The sequence below is a fragment of the Natator depressus genome, chromosome 5, assembly GCF_965152275.1.
Source record: "Natator depressus isolate rNatDep1 chromosome 5, rNatDep2.hap1, whole genome shotgun sequence".
Taxonomy (NCBI): domain Eukaryota; kingdom Metazoa; phylum Chordata; order Testudines; family Cheloniidae; genus Natator; species Natator depressus.
Genome location: NC_134238.1, coordinates 109,628,094 through 109,650,142, shown reverse-complemented (window position 1 = coordinate 109,650,142; position 22,049 = coordinate 109,628,094). Strand labels below are relative to the sequence as shown.

At 42.8% G+C, this 22,049-nt stretch overlaps 1 protein-coding gene across 2 annotated transcripts in view; it reads right to left on the bottom strand.

Moving 5' to 3' along the window:
• The window catches only part of ADAMTSL1 (ADAMTS like 1), a 272,535-nt gene that overhangs the window by 60,027 nt on the left and 190,459 nt on the right, over window positions 1-22,049 (bottom strand). For both annotated transcript variants that reach the window (XM_074953445.1, XM_074953446.1), the window contains 5 exons: window positions 21,271-21,450; window positions 17,892-18,045; window positions 15,303-16,443; window positions 6,296-6,423; window positions 1,464-1,592 (listed from right to left, as the gene is read on the bottom strand). In XM_074953445.1, coding sequence (XP_074809546.1) covers window positions 1,464-1,592; window positions 6,296-6,423; window positions 15,303-16,443; window positions 17,892-18,045; window positions 21,271-21,450 — 1,732 coding nt within the window. The remainder of the gene's footprint in view (window positions 1-1,463; window positions 1,593-6,295; window positions 6,424-15,302; window positions 16,444-17,891; window positions 18,046-21,270; window positions 21,451-22,049) is intronic.

The following is a 22,049-nucleotide window of genomic DNA, read 5'->3' as shown; positions in this document are numbered from 1 at the left end:
TTTGCTACTCTGGACAGGTATTTTTCTATATACAAGAATAACTGCAGTGTATAATTAAAATCAATGACAAATTCAACAGGGAACCCATGCGCTTGTATACGTAAATGAAAAAAAAAAGAGGTCACTTCTACACAACGTAGAATAAAAAATGTGTAAGGCATATCAGCGCTCATGCTTCATGATAGAAGTAAGCCACTACCTGTCTGAGATTAGGAGTAAAATTCCCAAATAGGCATAGAATCACAGAAATGCAGGGCTGGGAAGGATCTCAGGAGAACATCTGGTCCAGTCTCCTGTGCTGAGGCAGGGCCAAGAAAATCTAGACCATCCCTGTCAGGCGTTCGTCTAAACTGTTCTTAAAAGCCTCCAGCGATGGGGATTCCACCATCTCCCTTGGAAGCCTATTCCAGTGCTCAACTATCCTTATAGCTAGAAAGTTTTTTCCTAATATCTTACCTAAAACTCCCTTGCTGCAGATTAAGCCTGTTGCTACTTCTCCTATCTTCAGTGGATGTGGAGAACAATTGATCTCCATCCTCTTTATAACAATCCTTAAAATATTTGAAGAACTGTTATCAGGTCCCCCACCACCCCCAGTCTTCTTTTCTCAAGACTAAATATACCCAGTTTTTTCAACTTTTCCTCATTGGACAGGTTTTATAAGCCTTTTATCATTTTTGTTGCTCTCCCCTGGACTGTCTCCAATTTGTCCACATCTTTCTTAAAGTGTGCTACCCAGAACTGGACACCGTACTCCAGTCTGAAGTCTTACCACTTCCAAGAATAGCAAGACAACTACCTTCCATGTCTTACATATGACACTCCTGTTAATACACCCAAAAATGATATTATCCTTTTTCACAACTACATTAATTTGTGATCCTCCATAACCCCAGATCCTTTTCAGCAGTACTATTGCCTAGCCAGTTAATCCCATTTTGTAGTTGTGCATTTGATTTTTCCTTCCCAAGTGTAATAATTTGAACTTGTCTTTATTAAATTTCATCTTGTTGATTTCAGACCAGTTCTGTGATTTATTAAGATCACTTTGAATTCTAATAATATCCTCCAAAGTGCTAGCAATCCTTCCCAGCATGGTGTCACCTGCAAATTTTATAAGCATACTCTCCACTCCATTATCCAAGTCATTATGAAAATATTGAATAGTTCCAGGATGCCCACCAATTCTCCATTACGGGGATTTTATACTTTCATCTGAAATAGTTGTTATTGACCTCTACTGGAGACAGAATACCAGGGTATATGGGCCACTGATCTGGCATGGGATGACAACTCCAATGCTCCCATGGTATGAAAGCAAAGAAAAATGTTGCTTGAGACCCAAAAATCTGAAACAATGGTACCTCTGCACAGACACTGACATGCCAAGGAACTTCAGAGGAAATCTATAGCTAAACCCAAACTTGATACCTGCTAGCTATAAGGACCGAGTCGTCTCTCACCTGCAACTTGGCAGCTAATGGTAACATTTGCACCTGGGATTGTTTTCACTGTGCTTCCAATGTCAACCGTGACAGCGGAGGACTCTGTGTTGATCAGCGTAGCTCTTGATGCTTTGATCAGTGGTTTTCCTGTACATAAGAGACACCTTAGTTCACAAAGCAAAATACATGGTAGTCACAAAGGGAAGACTGTGAACAATATGCTCGATATAGAAATACAAATGGCTGATGTGGGACAACTGACTGCCAGTGTGTGATACTGGAGTATGAGTAATGCAGGCCACCTGCTCTTGGCTTTACTATATTATGGAGGAGTTGCTCAATTTCATAGTTGACGTTGCTTTGAAAAAAATCACTTAAAGCAGTGAATGAATAGCATTAAAGTCATGCCAGCACATCTGAGAACCAGCTGAACTAATAAACAGCAATACAACCGAAGCAGCAGCAAGCTGTTCACCTGATCTTGCAAGGCAGACAGTACCATGTGCCAAGGACCAAACATAGGACAAAGCCCCCAAAGGATGGATACGGGCTCTTTAGCAGGGCAGGAGGCTTAGAACAACATGTGATCCATTTCTTTATCATCAGTCATGTTTTCCATAAACTCCGTTTTAGGTGCACAAAATAATTAATAATAACAGAAGCGAGACAACATCAATTCTGGATGGGAGCAAGGTATATGTGCCAAAAACTGACAGTCAAGAATTCTAGCCCTTGACTGCTGCCATTCTGTTTAACTATGGGGTTGTGCATCATGTTGCTCTGGGACATTCTCTTAATGTATGGCATGGTGGCATCCTAAATGCTAACAGAGGGCAGCTGGCAGAAGAGAGAGAAGGGCAGCCTATGCAGCAAGCCCAGCACTTCGAAAGCTGGGCCCCGCGGGGACTAAAATGCAATGGCAGCTAGCAGCGTGACTGTAAGAGTGGCATGAGAGCAGCCGGTGGTGGAGGTGAGTGTGGTGTGTGTGATGGTGTGAGGGTTGGTACAACAGCATGACCGTGGGGGGAAGCGGGGGGGCGGGCAGCAGGGGAAGTGTGTGTATTGATGTGTGCATTGGGCCATAGGTGTGTTTGAGAGTAGCGGCGTGAGAGTTGTATCACAGTGACACGAGTGCAGGGAAGCAGCAGCCTGTGTATCTGCATTAAATGGGACTTGGGGTTGGTGTGGTGTATGGGTCAGTGCTAGGTTTAGGCAATCTGGGGCTCTAGATGCACAGCATGTGGAGCCCTGGCCCTGTATTTTGGCCCACTCCTCTTGGGGATTGCAATGGCCACCCATAAAATGGCCGTCTGATGGGGGCCCACTACTGCTACATGTTACACAGGTTGGGCCTCCTCTCTCTGTTTTCAGGAGGCCTGGGTCCATCTTAGTGGAGAGAGAACTCCCACAACCAAACAGATGAGGGAAGGGAGTGTCTGTGTGGTCCCTTTTGAAACTTCTGTAGATCCATGACAGGATGGTAACAGCAAAATCCATCCTTCTTGGGTGATGGTAGTAAGGGACCGAGCTGTGGGGTTCAAAGTTAACCACCCATTAAAATAGAAATTTCAAACCTGTCAGAGCTATTCTTTTAGGCTGTCTGCAGGCTCAGCCAGACGACATTGCCTCAGTTACATCTGACTTACATTTTCCAACTCATCTTCACCATCATAAGGGTTAGAAATGTTTTTTTTTAAATGAAAGCTTAGATTGTGACACCATCATGCAACTTCAGGGGCCAGGGCCCTAGGCTAGTGCCTATATTATTTATGACTTAATCTGGCTGTAAATCTGCAATTGCAGCAGAGGAGGAAACTGGCCTAAAAAGCCTGAGTGGAGGTAAGAAAGAGGGGAAAAAAAACGTTCAGTTTGTTTTGGTTGGATGGATGATTTTGCTCAAACTGTTTCAATTGCCCCTAATTAAAATCCATAAACTGCCATGTGGATTTAGAGTATTTCCAGGACTGTTAAAAGCATTTTTGATATAGAGTTGCTAGTGTATCAATCCATCTATCCATCAACCTACCGTGTCTATCATGTGAATGGAATATCCAGCAACAAATGTTTTGCTTCACTGATGAAATGCTCACAAAGTTCTGATGTTTTAATGCAACTACTAAATCATAAAAGAAGGAAAGAGACCTCAAACAGCAACTCAGCTTTTATTTTCCCAGTGGGGGTTTCATGATCTCTTCATTAGATTAAAAATCTGTCAACTGTTCAACCAATAAAAAATAGCAAACCACTCCAAAAATGGAAGCACATTTTCTCTCTCTCTCTGCATATGCGAAATTCATCAGAGAGACCAAGTCCCTCATTTTTAATGAGATAAGCTTTCCCCACATTTCCCAGTTCCTCTGAAGAAGCTCTCTGGCCTTCAATGCATTTGGGAAAATACCTCTTTTGTGCCAAAAAGTTTTGTTGCGTTGTTTCAAAAATTACCCATTATCTCATCCGTACAACTGGGGATCATCTTGCAAGGTGCTGGCGGAAGATGAAGATGCACAGCACCTTACAGGAGGAGCTCAGGGGCCACCAAGATCATGCCCAGGAAGTCTGCAGTTGACAATTCACCTCAAAGTCGATCCAAGTTTTGGATAATTCATTACCTCAAAAGGGCTGCTGGGTCTGTAAAATCCCACGTGCACGTCTGAGTCTATGTGGACGCTTCTATAGCTTGAGAACCATTTGTTTCCATAAATTGCCTGGGATGAAAACTGATTTGACCATAGAGGCTTCCAAATTCACATATACAGAATTATCCCACAAGGAATTCACCCATCAGGACTATAAGGACTGCAAAGCCTCTTTACCACTATGCCACTCCCTAAAGATGCCATTTTAAAACTGCATGTTAAATTCATCTCTGATGTAACTCCAGAACTACACTATGTATGAACTTTGTCTAATATTTTATAATATAGTATCAATACAAAATTTAGGGCCTTGCACCAGTTTTACTGTGACATCACTCCATTGAATTCACCGGAGTACTCCAGGTGAGAGTAAAATCAGGCCCTTTGTTTTTGCAAACTTTAAATTTTTAATTAAAATATTATTTTAGGTCTGATTTAGCTCTTCCCTTTCCCCCGCAAGGGCACCAGCTGCTTCTACTCCATGGGGTAGGTGAGGTGTCTTTCCAACCAATCTTATTAAATGAAAGTGGTGCTTTCAGCCCAGACCATGTCTCGCCCAGTGCTCCCTTGGTCTAGGGTCAGCCTGTGTTCTGGGTTGAAACACTCACTCACAAGTCCAATGATACACCTCTGCCTCTCTATTCAGCACATCCACCACTGATGATTATTATTTACATAGACACATACTGGGGACCTGCAGCAGTGAAACATGAGTGAGCTATACTGTCAGATATGGAATTTCAAACTACTTATTGGTAGTTTTACTAATATGTTTTCTTCGACCCCTCTCTCTCCCCTTGACAAACACATTCCACTTCCCCTTGACCTCTTTGTCTTGCTACAACCCCTGAGCTTTGACTGCCTCTCCCTCCTTCTCCCCATCCTTCGCATCCATTCCCCGTTCACCCTCTCGCTGCTTTGGCCTTCTCCTCCTCCCCCACTGTGGCTCTGAACCTGCTGGAACCCTCTGCAGATGTGTTTCCAAAAAGATGAAGACAAGCACAATCTTACAATTCCCTTGTTTTTCCCAGGGAGGCTTTTATTAGCATTGACGCCTAAATGAACAAAGAATATTTAGTCTGGTGTGGAACTGAACCATTACTAGATACACATGAAGCAGAAAGCTAATCCTTTATGAATCTTTATTTCCCAGTGGGTGGAAGAATGTCAGTCATGATTTGGTGAGAACAGGTTAGAAAGGACATACGGCTTGATTCTGAAAAGTGCTGAGTGCTCTGATCCCAATCCAGTGAAGCACTGAAGCACTTGCTTAATTTTATCTACTTGAACGTTCCCCTTAACTTCAACAAGACCATTACCAGGTTTAAAGTCACGGTTTATGCGCTTAGCTGGATTGGGACTAGAGTGCGCAGCAACTACAGGATGGTGCTAACAGTAACTAGAGTCCCATAGGATGCATTCTGTGCAAGGGTGGTGAGAAAACCACGGATGATTTGAAATAGTCATTGAAAATGCAAATATTTTATAAATGAAAGCTCTCTGCATAATTTGAAGCTTGAGCTTGGGACATGGCCTGCGGCTGTTCAAAATTCTGGATATTATCTGTCCGGCCTCAACACATATCTTCCCTCAAATCTAACTCATTCACTGGGGCACCTAGCTAAAAGAGCAATTTCCAGTGGAACAAAGTGGATTGACGTTATTTCCATACAGACACGAGAGGGAATAATTTATGTTGTCCATTTTGACATTCGGCTTAAGAGATCCCATGTTTTTAGTCACACAAGATTTGGGAGGAGGAAATGTTTTGGGGCACCACAGAAACTGCCTGGCTCCTCTGGTGTTCCCAGGGCAGTTGAGATTGTCCAAGGTGCTCAGGCTGCCACCCCCAAGTTTAATTATGCACATGGGGAAGAGGGGCTAGTGGCAGGGTGCTCTGGGTGTGGGAAATTGTAGAACTGTGGAATGCATTTCCAGTCTCAGTTTGCTACAGCTGGAACCTGCTCATCTTCAGACCACGCTGAAAATGCTATTTGTCTTTCCAGGGTTTTTCTGGCAGGAAGGGATAAATTGGTGGGCTTTGAGGCAGAGTTTGGGGATAATTTTGGTGAGCTTTGGAGAGTTGTTATTGTTTTTAGGATTTTGCAATTTGTGTTTTAGTTACATAATAACTGAATGCGCGTACCCATCGGTACTTGATAACATACCGGTAGCAGAAAGAGTTCTGTATAATTGATCTAACTTTTCCGTTACCTGCTAAAGTGACCGCAATGGAGACAGAGTCAGATCCCAAAGCATTAGTTGCATTGCAGGTGTAGAAACCCACATCAGCTTCCACTGGCGCTAGAATCTGCAAAGAGTCATCTGGCTGAAGGAGTATCCTGGAGCAACAGAGAAATACAGAAGCAAAGGTCTCAGCAAGTCTGTGTGCAAACTCTTTAGTAAGGATTAAAGAGTTATGTTTAAAGAGACACAGAATGACAAGTAAATCACACAGTTTTGCACGTTAGGCCTGCAGATTTTGTTTAAATAAAGAAATAAAGTTATGAAAATCAGGGGTTAAACATCTTATGTGGTGATTGTGATTACATGCAAGTTAATTTCATTCTCAACACTGCTGCACCAGGTTGCTGATGGAAGAGGCAGAATGGTCCAAAGGCTGCGCACTAGTCTAGGACTTGGAAAAGTGGGGTCTCCACTCTGTCACAGACTTCCTGTGTGATCTTGGGTAAGTCACTTAGCTTTTCTGTGCCTCAGTTACCCATCTATACAAACGGGATAATAGCACTGCCTTAAGTCCTGGGGCATAGTAAGGATAAATACAATAAAGGTTGTTTGATGCTCAGATACTGTGGTACTGGAGGCCAGGTAAGTACCTTAGCTAACCAGGACCTAGCTCGCTAGACTAGCTAGACATGCCTTGTAGTGTGGGGCAGGTGTAGCATGTAAGAACAGCTAGCTGAACTTTTTGGACTGTATGAAAGCCCTCTTTCATTTGTCTGTATTGGACAATGACTCTGGTGAATCCTGAAGACCAATCAGCAAAAAATGATGGGTCTGATTCTGCTCCACTGATTTAAGAGGGATCAGGATCAGGCCCTATACTATAAATAACTCAAACATTAAGAATGATTCAATTGATTTTAAAGAAAAAGGTACCTTCACAACTGGATTGTAAGATACAATTTGTTTAAAGTCTCTTGCACTGGAAATCTTCAACGCTACTGTTACTTAAGTAAATCAATTCACACAAAGAGCAGGACTCCAGTCTATGGCATATACTGGTAATAACCGCAAAGGCTTTCTAAACCTTTTATATTTTCCAGTCTTTCTTTACAGGTCACATTTTCAAATAATTGCCAGATTTTCTACAAATGATTTACCCCACCTTTTAACAACACTGCACAATAAGGTGGTACATATTTTTATTTGGTCAAATTGTAACATCAAATTTTGCTTCTTACAAACTATCTCACAGAAATGATATAAATTGGGGACAACTGAGAGGCTTGAGGCACTGCTAAACTGCTACAGTAATTGCACTTTAAAACACTAATTTAGTTTTTAGAGAGATTCCAGATTCCAGCAATATTCCCCATTTTAAGTTTAGGGACTCTCTCTCAAATGGGTAGTATCTTTCAAAATGGAACAAATCTCTGTAATTAGTTATTGTTTGTTTTTTGATGCTATCTGGATGCCTCAAGTGAAACTGAAACCCTACTGTGCTAGGCACTGTACAAAATCATAGCCAGAGACAGTGCCTGTCTCAAAATGCTTACATTCTAAAGAGACAAGACAAACAGAGGGTGCGAGTGGAAATGGAAGCATCACTATTGCCAATGCCACGTCTTCAAAAGTTACGATTCTGGAGGTCCCAACTCATAAGTTTAGCTTGCAAATCAGGAGGTTTTAAAAATAATAAAACCTTTATTTGGGGTTCTCTTTATTTTCTGTCTCTTTTTGGAGCCTTTTGAAGTCACATTGTCAAGCTTTTCTCTGAAATAATAATAATAACCTGCTTTAGAAAAAAAGAAAACAAGAAAAGAAAACAGATTCCCGCATAATCAAAGGGACCTCAACATTGGGGGTTTAAGGAAAACACTGAACATTGAGAGACCTGTGATTAAATTGTGAGAGTTGACAACACTGGGCACAGAGTGGTGAAGTGAGTTGACCAACGCCACACAGCAAGGCAGTGGCAGAGGTGGGAACAGACTCCAGGTCACCCTGACCTACACTGTGGAACTTTGTATGAGCTGAGAGCACAGAGGCTTGATTCTACACCCTCTCAAACTAGTTTTACATCAGTGTAACTCCACTGACTCCTGATTTCTGCTGTGTAAGTGAGATCAAAATGTAGCCCTGAGAATCCAACTAACACGTATATCGAATGTCCTCAACTGCAGCACTATGTATTTCCTGTTAAGGTAGGAATATAGAACCTACTTCCATTCATTCATAGATTTAACTAATGACAAAACCTAATGACAAATTTGCTTTATACTTTCAACAGCTGTTCTGCATAAAACCCTTAGCCAGGATGGTGATTAATACAGACAAGGGTGGGAGTGGGAGAGGGAAGAGAGATGGAAGGAAAAAGCCCATCCAAGTCATGCAATCGAAGTCTGATCCACTAACCCTGAGCTGATGAGGTTTTTTTTCTTGAATGAAAACTGCTGTCTCATGGACCACAAGGCTAGGGATATTTGATCGTGCTCAACACCATGGGTGGTAGTTCTCTAAAACAAACCAGATTCAGGCCACCCATTGAATTCTATTAGGATCAGAGAGGAGTCTGATTTCCTTTAAAACCCATTTTTAAAATAATAATCACAATAATAAAGATTCAGCTTGTGCCAACCATGTCTTGCAAGTGCTTAGTGAAATGCAGAGTCATTTACAAGCCAAAATGTTATTCATATTTAAATTGCTGACATGCTTGTGTAGCAAAAGAAAACAATAGTTGATAGAAGCCCCTCCTCCAGACTTGTTTTCTCTCTTAAAGGATTGTTTTATCTCTTAAAAACCTTTGAATTTAAGGGGCAAATTTTCAGTGAGCCGGTGAGATCAGGCCAGCAATTTTTGCATATGCAAACAGCTGTGCATGCAAAAATTTGGTAGTTAGAGGTCTTTTGGTTCAATCTGCACATAAAAATGATTTTAAACCCACAAGACTTGGCAATTTTTCCCCAGTAGCATCCTTCCAAATAACAACAAGGAAATGGCTTCACCTTGCTTTCGGGGATATATCAAAGAATCCAGACAACAGCAAAGCAAACATGTTAGTGCAAAGCATTGTGTTGATGTCAAAATGAAAAACACTTGATGTTGATGCACAACAGGTATCCTTGTATCTTTCAGTCTCAGTCCATCATATTTAACTGTGGCTGATTTAACTGGTTCAAGCATTTCAGCTGACTCTTGATGAGCCTTTCTGGGCTAAAAATGTGTGTGTTACACACCCACTCACCCCACAAATATAGACTCAGGGCTTTATATAAACTGACAGACTGATTGATCCCTAGGGTTAAAGTAAAACACACACTTTTTTTTTAAACAGATAGGAATCATAGAATATCAGGGTTAGAAGAGACCTCAGGAGGCCATCTAGTCCAACCCCCTGCTCAAAGCAGGACCAATCCCCAATTTTTGCCCCAGATCCCAAATGGCCCCCTCAAGGATTGAACTCACAGCCATGGGTTGAGCAGGCCAATGCTCAAACCACTGAGCTATCCCTCCCCCCCAGTCTTTTCTAAATCTTTTCTAAAAAGTCCACATCACCATCAGGGTAGGAATACATTAATTTAGCTGGTTCTGGTTCTAATGCTACTATAGTGCTGGTACAACAGCTGATTAACTCTGGGTGCTTCCAATCTGTTTTGGGGTGAAGACAAAAACATAAGGGGCTAGATCCTCAGCTGTTGTAATTTGGCTCCATTGACATCAATGTAGCTGATGATCCAGCTTAAGTCCTTTTAGGAACAGGAAAAGGCCAACTGAGTTCAACACACTTGCCTTTAAAAAAATAAATCAGCTTCATTTGAGCTTCTGGTTTTTTCACTATGTCTCTCAATCCCCTCCTTGTCTAGAAATAAATCTAAGTTTCTCTTAAATTCATTAACACTTTTTACTTCAATTGCTTTCCTTGGAAACTTCTTCCACATTATTATCCTTTGCATGAAACCATTCTGCCCTGAGATTCCTATTTACTCCTAGTCTCCTGTTTTTATTGTTAGGTTTTGAGTGTCTTATCTGTTGTAAAAAAATACCTACCAGATGTAACAATCCTTTTTATAACCTAGGTCATTTCAAAAACCTGGTTTTTTCCCCCCTATAAAAATACCCCAGCTCCCTTCACATTTTAATCTGTCTGATCTTGGTTGCCCTACACTGCATCATCTCCAAGAAAATATATTTTGAGCCATACTGACTAATTCTGTAGTTCAGATGGCATCTAACAAATGCCTAATATAGAAACTCCTCATTCTCAGGTTCCCATATTCAAAGGGTTCTTACCACTGGAAATTAGAGAATATTTGGAACACAAGACACTTTTTATAAAATTATTGAAGCTGGAGCAATTGAGCAATTCATAACCTCTTACAAAGATCGGTATTCCTCAGACTCGATTTCTCAGGTAGCTAATCTGACTACCTTCTTTGCCTATATTAACTTTCCATCATTTATAGAAGGCCCAGGTGCTGGAATTTGCACTTTCCGCCTCTGAAACTGAGTTGGCTCTGAATAGTGGATGAAGCTAGACAGAACACATGATGGTGTCAGCCTGGGTAACACTTCTTTTAAAACTATAGTGTAAAAAGTGACAATGTAAAGTCAAGGATCAGAATTCCTGCAAGTGCCATCAAACATATTTGTCCACTGAAACTTTTTACGATGTATGCTTAGTTTGCATGAGCAAATACAAAAAATCACTGCCTGTCCAGTATACAGACAGAAGTAGAACTATATATCAGTAATCATGGATGCTTTTGGGTTGACTAGGTGGCTTGTGGGGCTTGGTAATGGGTTATAAAGTCTTCCATTGGTTCAAACTGAGCCCATATCATACAGTCTGAAAACTGAAAAGGAGTACTTGTGGCACCTTAGAGACTAACCAATTTATTTGAGCATAAGCTTTCGTGAGCTACAGCTCACTTCATCGGATGAATACTGTGGAAAATACAGAAGATGTTTTTAAACACACAAACCATGAAAAAATGGGTGTTTATCACTACAAAAGGTTTTCTCTCCCCCCACCCTTCTCTCCTGCTGGTAATAGCTTATGGAGAGTAGGGTGGGGGGAGAGAAAACCTTTTGTAGTGATAAACACCCATTTTTTCATGGTTTGTGTGTATAAAAACATCTTCTGTATTTTCCACAGTATGCATCCGATGAAGTGAGCTGTAGCTCACGAAAGCTTATGCTCAAATAAATTGGTTAGTCTCTAAGGTGCCACAAGTACTCCTTTTCTTTTTGCGAATACAGACTAACACGGCTGTTACTCTGAAACCAGTCTGAAAACTATTACCATTATTCATGAGTGTTAAGTGCCAACAGTGTGCCTGGTGCTGTGCAAGACACAGGAGAAGACTCAGTCCCTGACACAGGAGCATACAACCTAAATACACAGACAACCCAAATCAGACATCAACAGATGGCTTGGCCACCACGGTCAAGAGCTGATGCAGGAAGTGGTATCCACATTCTTTTTCTCCTTCCCTTTTGTCTTGGGAGGTGGGCTGGCAAATTATGTCCTCTCCCTTGTGTGGTCAGCCAAGCATGAGGAGGACAGACTGCAGACTTACTGGCTACATGCAGGCTGCCTTGTCAGACCTAGTGGAAAACACCACTTTTGCTCCCATTTACACGGGTGATTGACAGCTAGCAAGTGGCTATTTAGCCAAGAAAGGAATGCTGCTTTGAGGAACCTCGCAACTCATCTGTGGCCTGATTTTCAGATGTGCTGTGGTCTCTCAGTTACCACTAACTTCAGAGTTATTGGTCCTCAGCACACCGGAAAATCAGGGCACTGGCATTTAGTACTTCTCCCACCCAATCTGGAGGGAACATGCAAGGGGGGATGGCAGGATGACAAAATGAGCACGGCCTGCCTGGCTGTCTGAAGTAGAGCTGCCAAATGGTACCATGGGCCACCAAATAACTGCATGCCCCTAAGAGCAGTTCTGATAATATGTTTCAGCATGTGTAGTAAGCAGTCTGTTGCCAATCTATCCAAAATGATAGCATATCATTTGATGCTATTTCAGCCAAGTAGAACGGAAAAAAATTGAAAAGCATAATATAGACTATTGCTAGGTGTCCAGTTTTTGACTGGAAAGTCCGTTTTTCAGAGGACCTATACAGTCTCCGGTCAGAAGTATTGACTGGATACCAAAAGTCTGGCTGCCACAGTTTCGTTGTCAAACCAGCCCATGGCCCCTTTAACCCAAGAGTGCTGGGCCCAGAGCCAGGGAGGGGCAGAACTGGAGGCTGCTAGTCCTGGCCAGGCTGAGGAGGGACACTTCATCTTCCCCTGCAAGGGCTACTCCTGGGGCCAGATCAGGCCCATCTCTGGGAACCTCTCTCAGTTGCAGGAAGCTCCCGTGCCCCAATTTCCTGCTCCCATCAGTCCCTGCAAACTCTTTGCCTCAGAGCCACTGCTGGACGGAGAAGGAGAGACATAGTCCCCTTCAGCCTCCCTCTTCTCTTTATGGTGAGTTCAGCCTTTGGACGGGGGGGCTTTGTTTTGTAGTGTCCAGTTTTGAGAAATTGGAAAGTTGGCAACCCTAAATATAGTAAATATATATTATTTAAATTAAATTTTAGAAATCAAAGGCTATTTGTTCTTTACCAACAAAACAGTAAACCATCTGTTGCTAAATTATGGTTTCTTATATGGTGTGGGATAAATATATAATTTTCTCATGAGTCTAATATTCAGCATAAACCACAGGTGGACTTTATGTAACCTATATTCTCTTTAAAGCATGCCACAAAAATCACAGTAGTTTCAAACAGAAGAAATCACTTGATGGCAGATTTCCAACAGGATGTAACCACCAGCAATGGAAATCTGTGCGTGCAACTTTTTGGGGGCCAAAAAGATATTTTCACAGGACTACGTCCAACCAAATGTATACTGTAGACCCAAGTCTTGATTAAGACTGCATGTGGTTTCCACAAGAGATACATTCTTGTTCTCAGAACCAAAAAAATAGTTCTCATTTTTTGTCAAACTTAGCACTCTATCTGCCAGAAAGAGAAAAGAAAAAGAATCAGAAAAAGCACAGTTGAAAGGGCAATGACACTGCAAGTGCCAATAAATTATAGAAACCATTGAGTCTGGAAGTGATTCAACCATGAAAGTGAGAAAGGAGCAAGCAAACCAACTGTATATCTAAACCAGGGACAAACTGCACCTCTGATAAATCAAGAATTTACTAGATGTTCCACAGCAACAGTGCTTGAAATTAATGTTAGCCTTGAGACTACACTCCCGAGTTTCTTCTCATTTCCCAGGCTGACCCTGGTGACCAGACTTAGATGTTTAACCTCACTCCTATAACTTATGCAGAGGGAACTGGCAGCATATTCTTGGACAGCTGGCTTGTACTACATCAGCTAATGTAGCTGCCTCCAGGCACACCATCACTTCTTGTATGCTACTTGGCGTAAACCATAAAATCCTGAGTATACATAGCTATATTTTGGTAACATGCTGTTATCCTAAGTACATAACTAGAATATAAAGTGGCTGTGTGTTTGTAAATAATGGTTAGTATGTACTAGTCTTTCATAGTGCTCCCAAAAATGTGTTGCAAATGGGTACTTGAGGGGTCAGTCTAAAGGTTTATAGGAGTATGCAAATTTCTTTCCATTTAGCAAATGACGGAAGATAGGATGCAGCATTCTTCACACAATGCATTATGACATTTTCATTCAGCAAAATTCTTTTAGCAACATTTCCAATGTCTAAGGGTTAAACAAAAAATGTGGCTTTTTCAAACCCAATTTCCTTTACCTGCCCCTTCATTTGAACTCCTGTCTAGTGAAAACACCCTGAAAAATAAATGATTCTCCCCACATCAATTCTATAGGGGCTAATGATGGCTAGAAACGCAGCTCAACCCAATCTGTGGCTGCCAGTCTGTCACAAAGCAGCGCAAACAGCAATTGTGTATGTTCTGTATATGCAGAATGTATCAGAGAAATATGTGCTATGAAGGTCACTGGAGCAATCAAGGATAAAGGCTGGACTCAGCAGACATGGCAGCATTTCAGCCATTAATACATTAACATGGAGGATCACGGACAGTATTTTTCCTGCAGTTGTTTTCAGGCCACACTCAAGGGCAGATTTTTGCATACTGGCCGTCATGATGCACCTAGTCAAAGCAGAAGACTAATGCCTTTCATGCAATGGAGCATCATATTGTGCTTGTAGCAATGATGTCTGAAAATAGCTGTTAAGCATGATCCTGACATATTAAGAATAAATATGACTGACAATTGTTGGCAAACACAGCAGTAGCCAGCTCAGTTTGGTTCTCTGGTATGGACCATGCTTTGCTAATTTGCCCAGGTTAACTGAAACCAAGTTCAATGTCAAGACAATTACCCTACTGATAGACTGAGTATTGTTTCCAATCACTGTTCTAGCACAACTGGGCAATTGGTGATTGTGGAAGCAAACTATGTTGCATCCATCTTCTAAAACAGTTTTAAATATGGTTACAAACTGTAGGAATATAGCCTCATCAGAGAACCTGGTTCAAGTGCAGTTACAAACATCGCTCCAATTCATAGTGGAGATGGGACCCTAAGCAGCAACCATAGAATTCACTCCTTGCCAGAGAACTGTACCCCAGAATCTCATTTTTACTGTTTCATTGCTGATCATTTTAGCAGAAACATCCAGCAAATGTGTTTAATCCACTACCCAAAATTGCTTCCTGCACCTCCCAATGTGTGGAATTTAATATCAAAATAAATAACGCAGAGCACTGTGCTGATTGTCTCATTTTCACAATTAATTGAAAATTTCATTTTTTTAAAATTTAAATAATTTTTTAATTTTATTTTAAATTTTAACGCCAGGCTGCTCCAGAATCCAGGTACCGAGCTACAGGGTTAAAGTCCAGCTTGCCACTGCATAAGTGTGGCCTTATCTGTGCCATGTAATCAGACTAAAGCTAAATATGGTTCTATTAGTAATGTAGACAGGCCCTAAAAGAAAGGGAACTGAAAGTACTTCTCCTACCTGTCATTGTATTGCACCTCTGCTCCATTTTTAGCCCAGCTAATGGTGGGCTTTGGGTTCCCAACAGCCTCACAGTGAAGCAGCACACTTAGGGTCCCGCTGGCTAAGACAACCGTCTGTCCCAAGTGGGTGACAACTTCAGAGGCTGAGAGCTGCTGAGCTGCAGAAATCTTCCTGAGGATTGCAGGCTTTCGATGGGGCCTGCGTGAGCCATTCCCCAGCTCCACTGAAGTTGGCAGATGTGCTTCGGCAGACGATGTTCTCAAGGAACTGGTGAATCCAGACACCTGTTTGCGGAAAGGGAACTCTGCCATAGCTGAACCAATTCTTCTCCCCTGGACTTTGAAAACAGATTCTTGATTTTCCAAATGGCTCTTGAAGATGTCATCAGCTAGCTGCACAACAAGCTGCTTGCTGTAGACATCCTTAAGTTCCTCAGGCTGCTGAGACAAATTCCTTATGATGTCATCCAAGCGTTTCTGCTCCGTGACCATGGTAAATGGAAGGCTGTACTCCTGACTCTGCTCCTCCTCTGAAGAGGCATTTCTCTCTGTTGACTCCTGAGCCTCCCAGGATTCCAGGTTTTCCACAGGCCAGCCTCTCTGCTCCAGAAGTCTTGAGACAATGTCATCATACTGGCTGCTAGGATCAGCCAAATGCCCTCGTTTCTCGGCCTTGCTCCTGTTGAAGAGAATCCCATTCTGATGCTTCTCCTGAGCGTGCAAGGCTTCATTCAAACTGGACTTCCTTGTACCTTCTTCCTCTCTAATCCCAGCTGGTTGGTTGATGATGATTTTATTGTTGCCTCCAATTAGTTTAATCACAAAATGTTCCCGGGCTGGCCCTGCTGTGCAGGTGTACGTGCCAGCATCCGAAGGCTTTAAACGGTGGATCTTTATGTACCCGTACGGTGCAATGGTAATGTGAACTGAGCTGAGGAGTCGCTTGTTGTCCTTCTCCCAGGTGATCATTGATTTACGGAACCTTCTCACCGGACATCGGAGGACAACAGAAGTTTTGGGCAGTAGGTAGGCATAGCCACCCACAATAAAGTGTAGCTTCTTCTGCTTCTTTGTCTGGATGTAAACATTCTTCAGGGCCATAATATGGGGGCTTTGCTTTTGAGCCGGCCTGTTGTGCCCTGAAATGTAACTAATAATATTAGGATGGGGGTATTGTTAAACAAAACAAGCCACTTATTTTGGCACTGGCAGTAATTTCAACTATTACATTTTATGGGAGTAATTGGTTACCAGCTGCTGAACATCAAGCTACCACCATCAAAATGCAAGAAATAACAAGGTGCCATTTAGCAACACAAATGTCATCCTGCTGAGGTTAAACGTAGAAGCCGAAGTGCCAGGGATTGGACTGAGAAGGGAACTCTGTGAGGAAACAGAGTCCCTGTTGGGTGAGTATTTAAATGAAGAATGTGGGTTAATAGACACGGAAAGAGGACAAAAGGGAAGGAGAGTTCCTCTTGTTAAATATTTACCATTCAGGCCCTGCAAAGCACCACAACTTTGTAGCTCATAGCTCTGAGAAGGAGTGTTACAACCTCAGGGATTCATATTAAACAGAACAAATCTGTTTAGAGTAGGTTTAAAACCCCAGGGTGCATAATATTATACTTAATTAGTTATGTGGGTCCCTCCAGCTTCCAGATCTCTCTGCCAGACAAAGGAAAAACATGCCTCCATGGGAAGCACAGCATAAAGCAGCAAAGGTATATTATTAGCAGAGACGGATTGAATCTGGACATTTGGTTCTGGGTTTGGCTCTGGATTTCAAAGCTTCTGCTTCTCTTCCCCTCTCCATCCAAAGTTTATGAGGTTTTGGATCTGGGATTCTGGTTCAGCTCATTGTAGAGCTAGGGACAGATTTGCTTTTAAATCTCCCTGCACCAGACTATCCTGCTTCATCCGAAGGCAGGGCATACAGGAGTGCTGCCTACTGTCTTCCCAAAGGGTCTCCACCAATGGGAAGCAGCTTTAATTTCTGCTGTAAGGTCCCATAGGAGCCCAGCTGGCACAGGCTGCTGAGGGGATGTGCTAAATGAGCATGTCCTCAAACCACCATGACTACACACCCTCCCCAGCCAGTGCTGCCCACTTCATTGGTGGTTCTTACTCCCTATGGGCCCCTGGCAGAGAGGACATTGTAGCTGCCAAGAGGGTACTGTGCCTCTAATCCCTAATTGTGAAAGTTAGATCTGGGTTTCGGTCTGGATCACTCCTCACCAAAATGGAAGAGGTTCCCGTTCAGGGGGTTTGTTTCAGACCCACCTCTAATAATTACCATTAGAGCTCCCATTCCCTACTTTGTCTTGTTGCTAGGTTCACAGCCAACACTGGCAAAGCATCAGCTGCTCAGCTCTCTTTATAAACCATGGGAGAAAGCCCCAAATAAGAAAATACAGGACCCAGTCGTCATTCAAGGTGCTGAGCACCTTTGACTCTCAGTGAGGTAGTTGAGAGCAGAAGGCTCCCAGCACCTTGCGGTGCACTTAGCAATCTGTAGTACCAGATACTTAGTGGTGGAGCTCCTGCCCTCTCTCTACAAACATGCCAAAGTTTCTTGTGCACTCACTTGTGCAAGCAGTTAGTGCACAGGACCTGACTAAAGAAGAGAGAGGCAAAGGTGGGCACATTGAGGAATTGATGATGACAGAACCTCCCGTTTTCAGCATCTTCCTGCAAATGGCATTTCGAGTCTGGGTGCCCTCTCCACAGCTCACTGAACACTAGAAACAAAATGAGAAACAGAATGTGAAGCATTAGGTCTGACATATATCCCCCTGCCCAGATATACGATGTAGTCAAACGCAATGTACATCTATGTTATAGCCAACAAACCTATATATGGGGTCCTGTGGAAAAAGCAATACAGGACAATGTAATTAAAAACTTTATCATAATGGATATGCACAAGCAGGATGAATTAAGGTAGCATGGGTAACCATAATTCTGGCATTTCCTAACTTTTGAACATTTGACTTTACAACTTCAACATTCTTTTAACGTAGATTTTTTTCTGAGTAATTTCCTATTTTTTTAAACAAACTGAAAAAACTAAAATAGTATCATGTGGAACTATACTGACTCCCCAATTTGGGTCTTCAGAAGGGTTGGATCCATTACACAGACTTCTGCCCCTTGAGACAATGTAGTAACTGATAGCAGTAGTAGGTTGTCATCCTCTGTGTAGACCCTGCACTAGCAGGGGGATGAGACACACACTTGCCAGTGGGTTTCATAGCTATTTGCTGAAAGCAGAGGAACGTAGAGACTCAGCCACTCTTGAGATCAACTCCAGATTTTGGAGGGGAGTGTCCTATATTGGTTATTCAAGCAATTGAAAACTGGGTCTTATACTGGGAATTGTCAGGCAACCTTAACTATAGTAGTGATGTGAGTGAGCTGCTCTTGTGAAGGCTGAGTGGCTGTTTCCATGATATATAAAATCCCACTGTCCGTGTTTCTTTCTTTGTCCTCTTCAAATAAGCTTGATTTTGGTACTACATGTACCTTAAGATCTAGCTTTTAAACCACACCTCTGTAGAAGGGGAAGTGTGGAGCCATGCTCCACCAGGAGGAGTGTCAAAGGCACAATCTCTCCCAGCACTGCTCCTTCTGCCTGGGGGTTGAGCAATTTGATGCATTCATTGGCACAGATGCATTCATTGGCACTCCCCTTGGTGCATTAGCTCAGCTCTGAGTGGAAAGAGGGCAGGGCCATAACCCTTCTTCTTTCCTGCTTTCTCTTCAGCAAACACCTCTCTGGAAAGGGGAGCAGAAGCAAGCAGTTACTGTGCTACTAAAGTGTAGGCAGCACAGCTATTGCTAATTGCGTGTGGCTGTTTTGCAGTCACACAAAGTGGAGGGAAAGGTACTTGCACACAGCCATACAAGGGCAACACACAATCTAGCCCTACCTTGTCAAATTTGATGCAAACTGGCAAAAATTCTTCAGACTGCATTAAACCTTTGATTTTCTGTTTTACTGTTGTAGAACTATTAAAAATTAACCTGAGAGATTAATGATGCAATGATCAGATGCAAAAGAGATGCCCGTGTGCAGTTGTCCTCAAATTATGGTCTGTGCATTATGGTCCGTGAAGCACTTGCTGGTGGTCCACTGATATGATGTTCATGCTATGAAAAAGTTTGAGAGCCCTAGCTCAGAAGGCTTGACCCAATCCTGGATCTGGCACACAGTTTCTTGGGAGCTGCCATACCAAGTATTTTTCCACTGTGTGTGTGTGTGGCTGGCAGTCTATGTTAGAGAAGTGGGCATGAGAGACACAATGAGAGGAAGGAAAAGAGCTGAGAGTGATCAGAGAAAAAGAACAAACCAAACGAAAGGCTACTTAGAGCAGAAAAAAAAAATCAATTTTAAAAAGTGCCAGCATGAGAAACATGAGTTGTATGGATTTTAATGTAAATAATGTACAGTAAAAATGTTAAAGCTGCACTCCTTGGGATGGAGGATAGGTTGAGGGGTAGGAATAGAATTACCCTCTTTGCTGCCAGAATGGGTGTGTGTCCTGGCAGCAGATTTCATTAGAAAATCCATTTATTTGACTGGAATGTCAAGACAGATCGCCACATGTGGGGTCGAAGTGGAACAGCTCCCTTCCCCAGCATGACTGGTGCCTCCTTCATGATGAAGTTATTAATCATCTCCTTGTGTGAAGGAGAAAGGGGGAATTTAAAGGGGGAAGAGTTTACAAATATCCTTTCATTAAAGGACCAGAATCTGTTCTCAGGTATGCTGGTGTAAATGTAAAGTAATTCCTCTGAAGTCAAAGAGCCAAGTTCTGCTCTCAACTTGCAAACCATGCAGCCCCTTGACTTCAGTTGGGCCGCAAGAGTGTAAGTGAGAGCAGAATTTGGTAAAAGGAGAGCGGGGGAACGTATCAGGGTGTACTATCCCTTAAAGGGCAGGGACAACCCAGTACTCCTGTCACTTGACCTTGGCCTCTCTGAGGCCAGGTATTCTGGGGGTTGTGGACTCATTAGGGAGCATGTGACTGAGAGCAAGGCTTGCTGGGAAGAGGGAAAGCAGGATAAAAGACGGGTTGTTCCTCAGTAAGAGGAAAGACTAGGGATTTGTCAGGATCTGGGGTAGGGCTCTGCTCTAAGGGAGCTGGAGAAGTAGCCCATGGAGGAGCTTGGGAGAAGGGCCTGGGAGGAGGAAATGCTGGGGAGGCACAAGCAAGTTCAGTGGAGTAAAAGTCTGCTTGTGACACTGAGGGGGTGAGGTTCAGAGGTGCAGGAAAAGCAGGAGAAAGCACTAGCCTGGGATGACAGAAGAGGTGTAGGACTGCGGCTAGGCGTGTGAACCTTTTCTCATTTAGTGGCCCAGGCTGGTGCTTCGACAGAGAATCAGAAGAAGTTCCCTTCACTTCTCTGCATCCAGGGAAAATGCCAAGGTGGGCTCTATTGGCATCAGCCTGCATCCACAGAGGGAACCCTAACAAGGGGAGGAAGCCTGGGGGGGAGGGTAAGCCACTCTTTGCAACCATCAACAGAAGTGAAGGCGGTGGCCCAGGAAAGGTCAGGTTATTGTTTTGTGTTTGGATTCTTGCTTACCCCAGAAGGGAAGGTCTTTAGAGTTTGGCTGAAGGACTGCTTCACATCAGTGGAGCCAGTCTCCAGAGAGGGGCCACGGAGTGAGTGGTTATACTGGATGCCAGTAAGATAAGAACCCCACCACAGGGATATAGCTGGGTAAAACTGACTCCTCTTTTTGCAGTCTGAACATAGGACTCCCATTGTTATAAATAGTTTCTGCTTCATCAGACCCTCTAGTGCTGAGGATTTGCCTTTTTCATTTCTCTTGTCTCAAGAACTTTTACCTGATATTAGTAACTCAAAAAAGACACTAGGAGATGGCCCCTCTGGACAATGAGGTTTATTTCCAGTATTGGACACCCCACTTATACAGATACTACATAACCACATACCTGTGTCCAGTCAGAAAGAAGCCATTCACTGGGACAGTCTTTGTTTTTGCAGGCTTGTTGGGAAACTGGCCTCGGAGTGAAGCAGAAGGTTTCTGGAAGCTCCAAAAAACTTCCATCTGCCATGCGCTGCTTACAGAGCACATCTCGCTTCTGAGTGCCTGCTCCGCAGGTCTGTGAACACTGGGGGAGATCGAGAGAAGCTGAGGGAGTGGGAGTCATCCATTCTGACCTTAAATTCTGACTTGTGGCCATTTCCAAGTAAAGAGCAAAGAAACAAACAGCACAATGGAAACTGCCTGTTGGTCTTTCAGCTCACTCTGAAACCATTCATTAATCAACAAACCCAAACTTAACTCCCCACCTTAAAGTCCTGAATTTGAAATACATACTGCATTGTGGGATTTCTCAGATTTTTAATTCGTGGGAAAGCTGCACATGGCCTCTGATCTGCAGCTACACTAAACAATTGGTTTATAAGGTTAGTATAATAAACCCATTAACCAACCACATAGCCCTTTATATTTACGATTGTCCGTGACAACAGTGTGTGCTGTTTCCAAAAGGGAAGGAGGAAGGTTTATTTGACTCGATGTAGATCTGGGAGATTAATTTCTAGGGATTCCAGCTACCCGCTCTCCTAATATAAATAACCTCCTCCATATCCAATTCCACCCAAGGAGGGTAGGAACTTTAGAACAAGCATATTTAAGAGCTTTCTTTGACCCTCTTCTATAAACATGGCAGCTCAGCCCTACTTCCTGATGCACTTGTCATTTGGC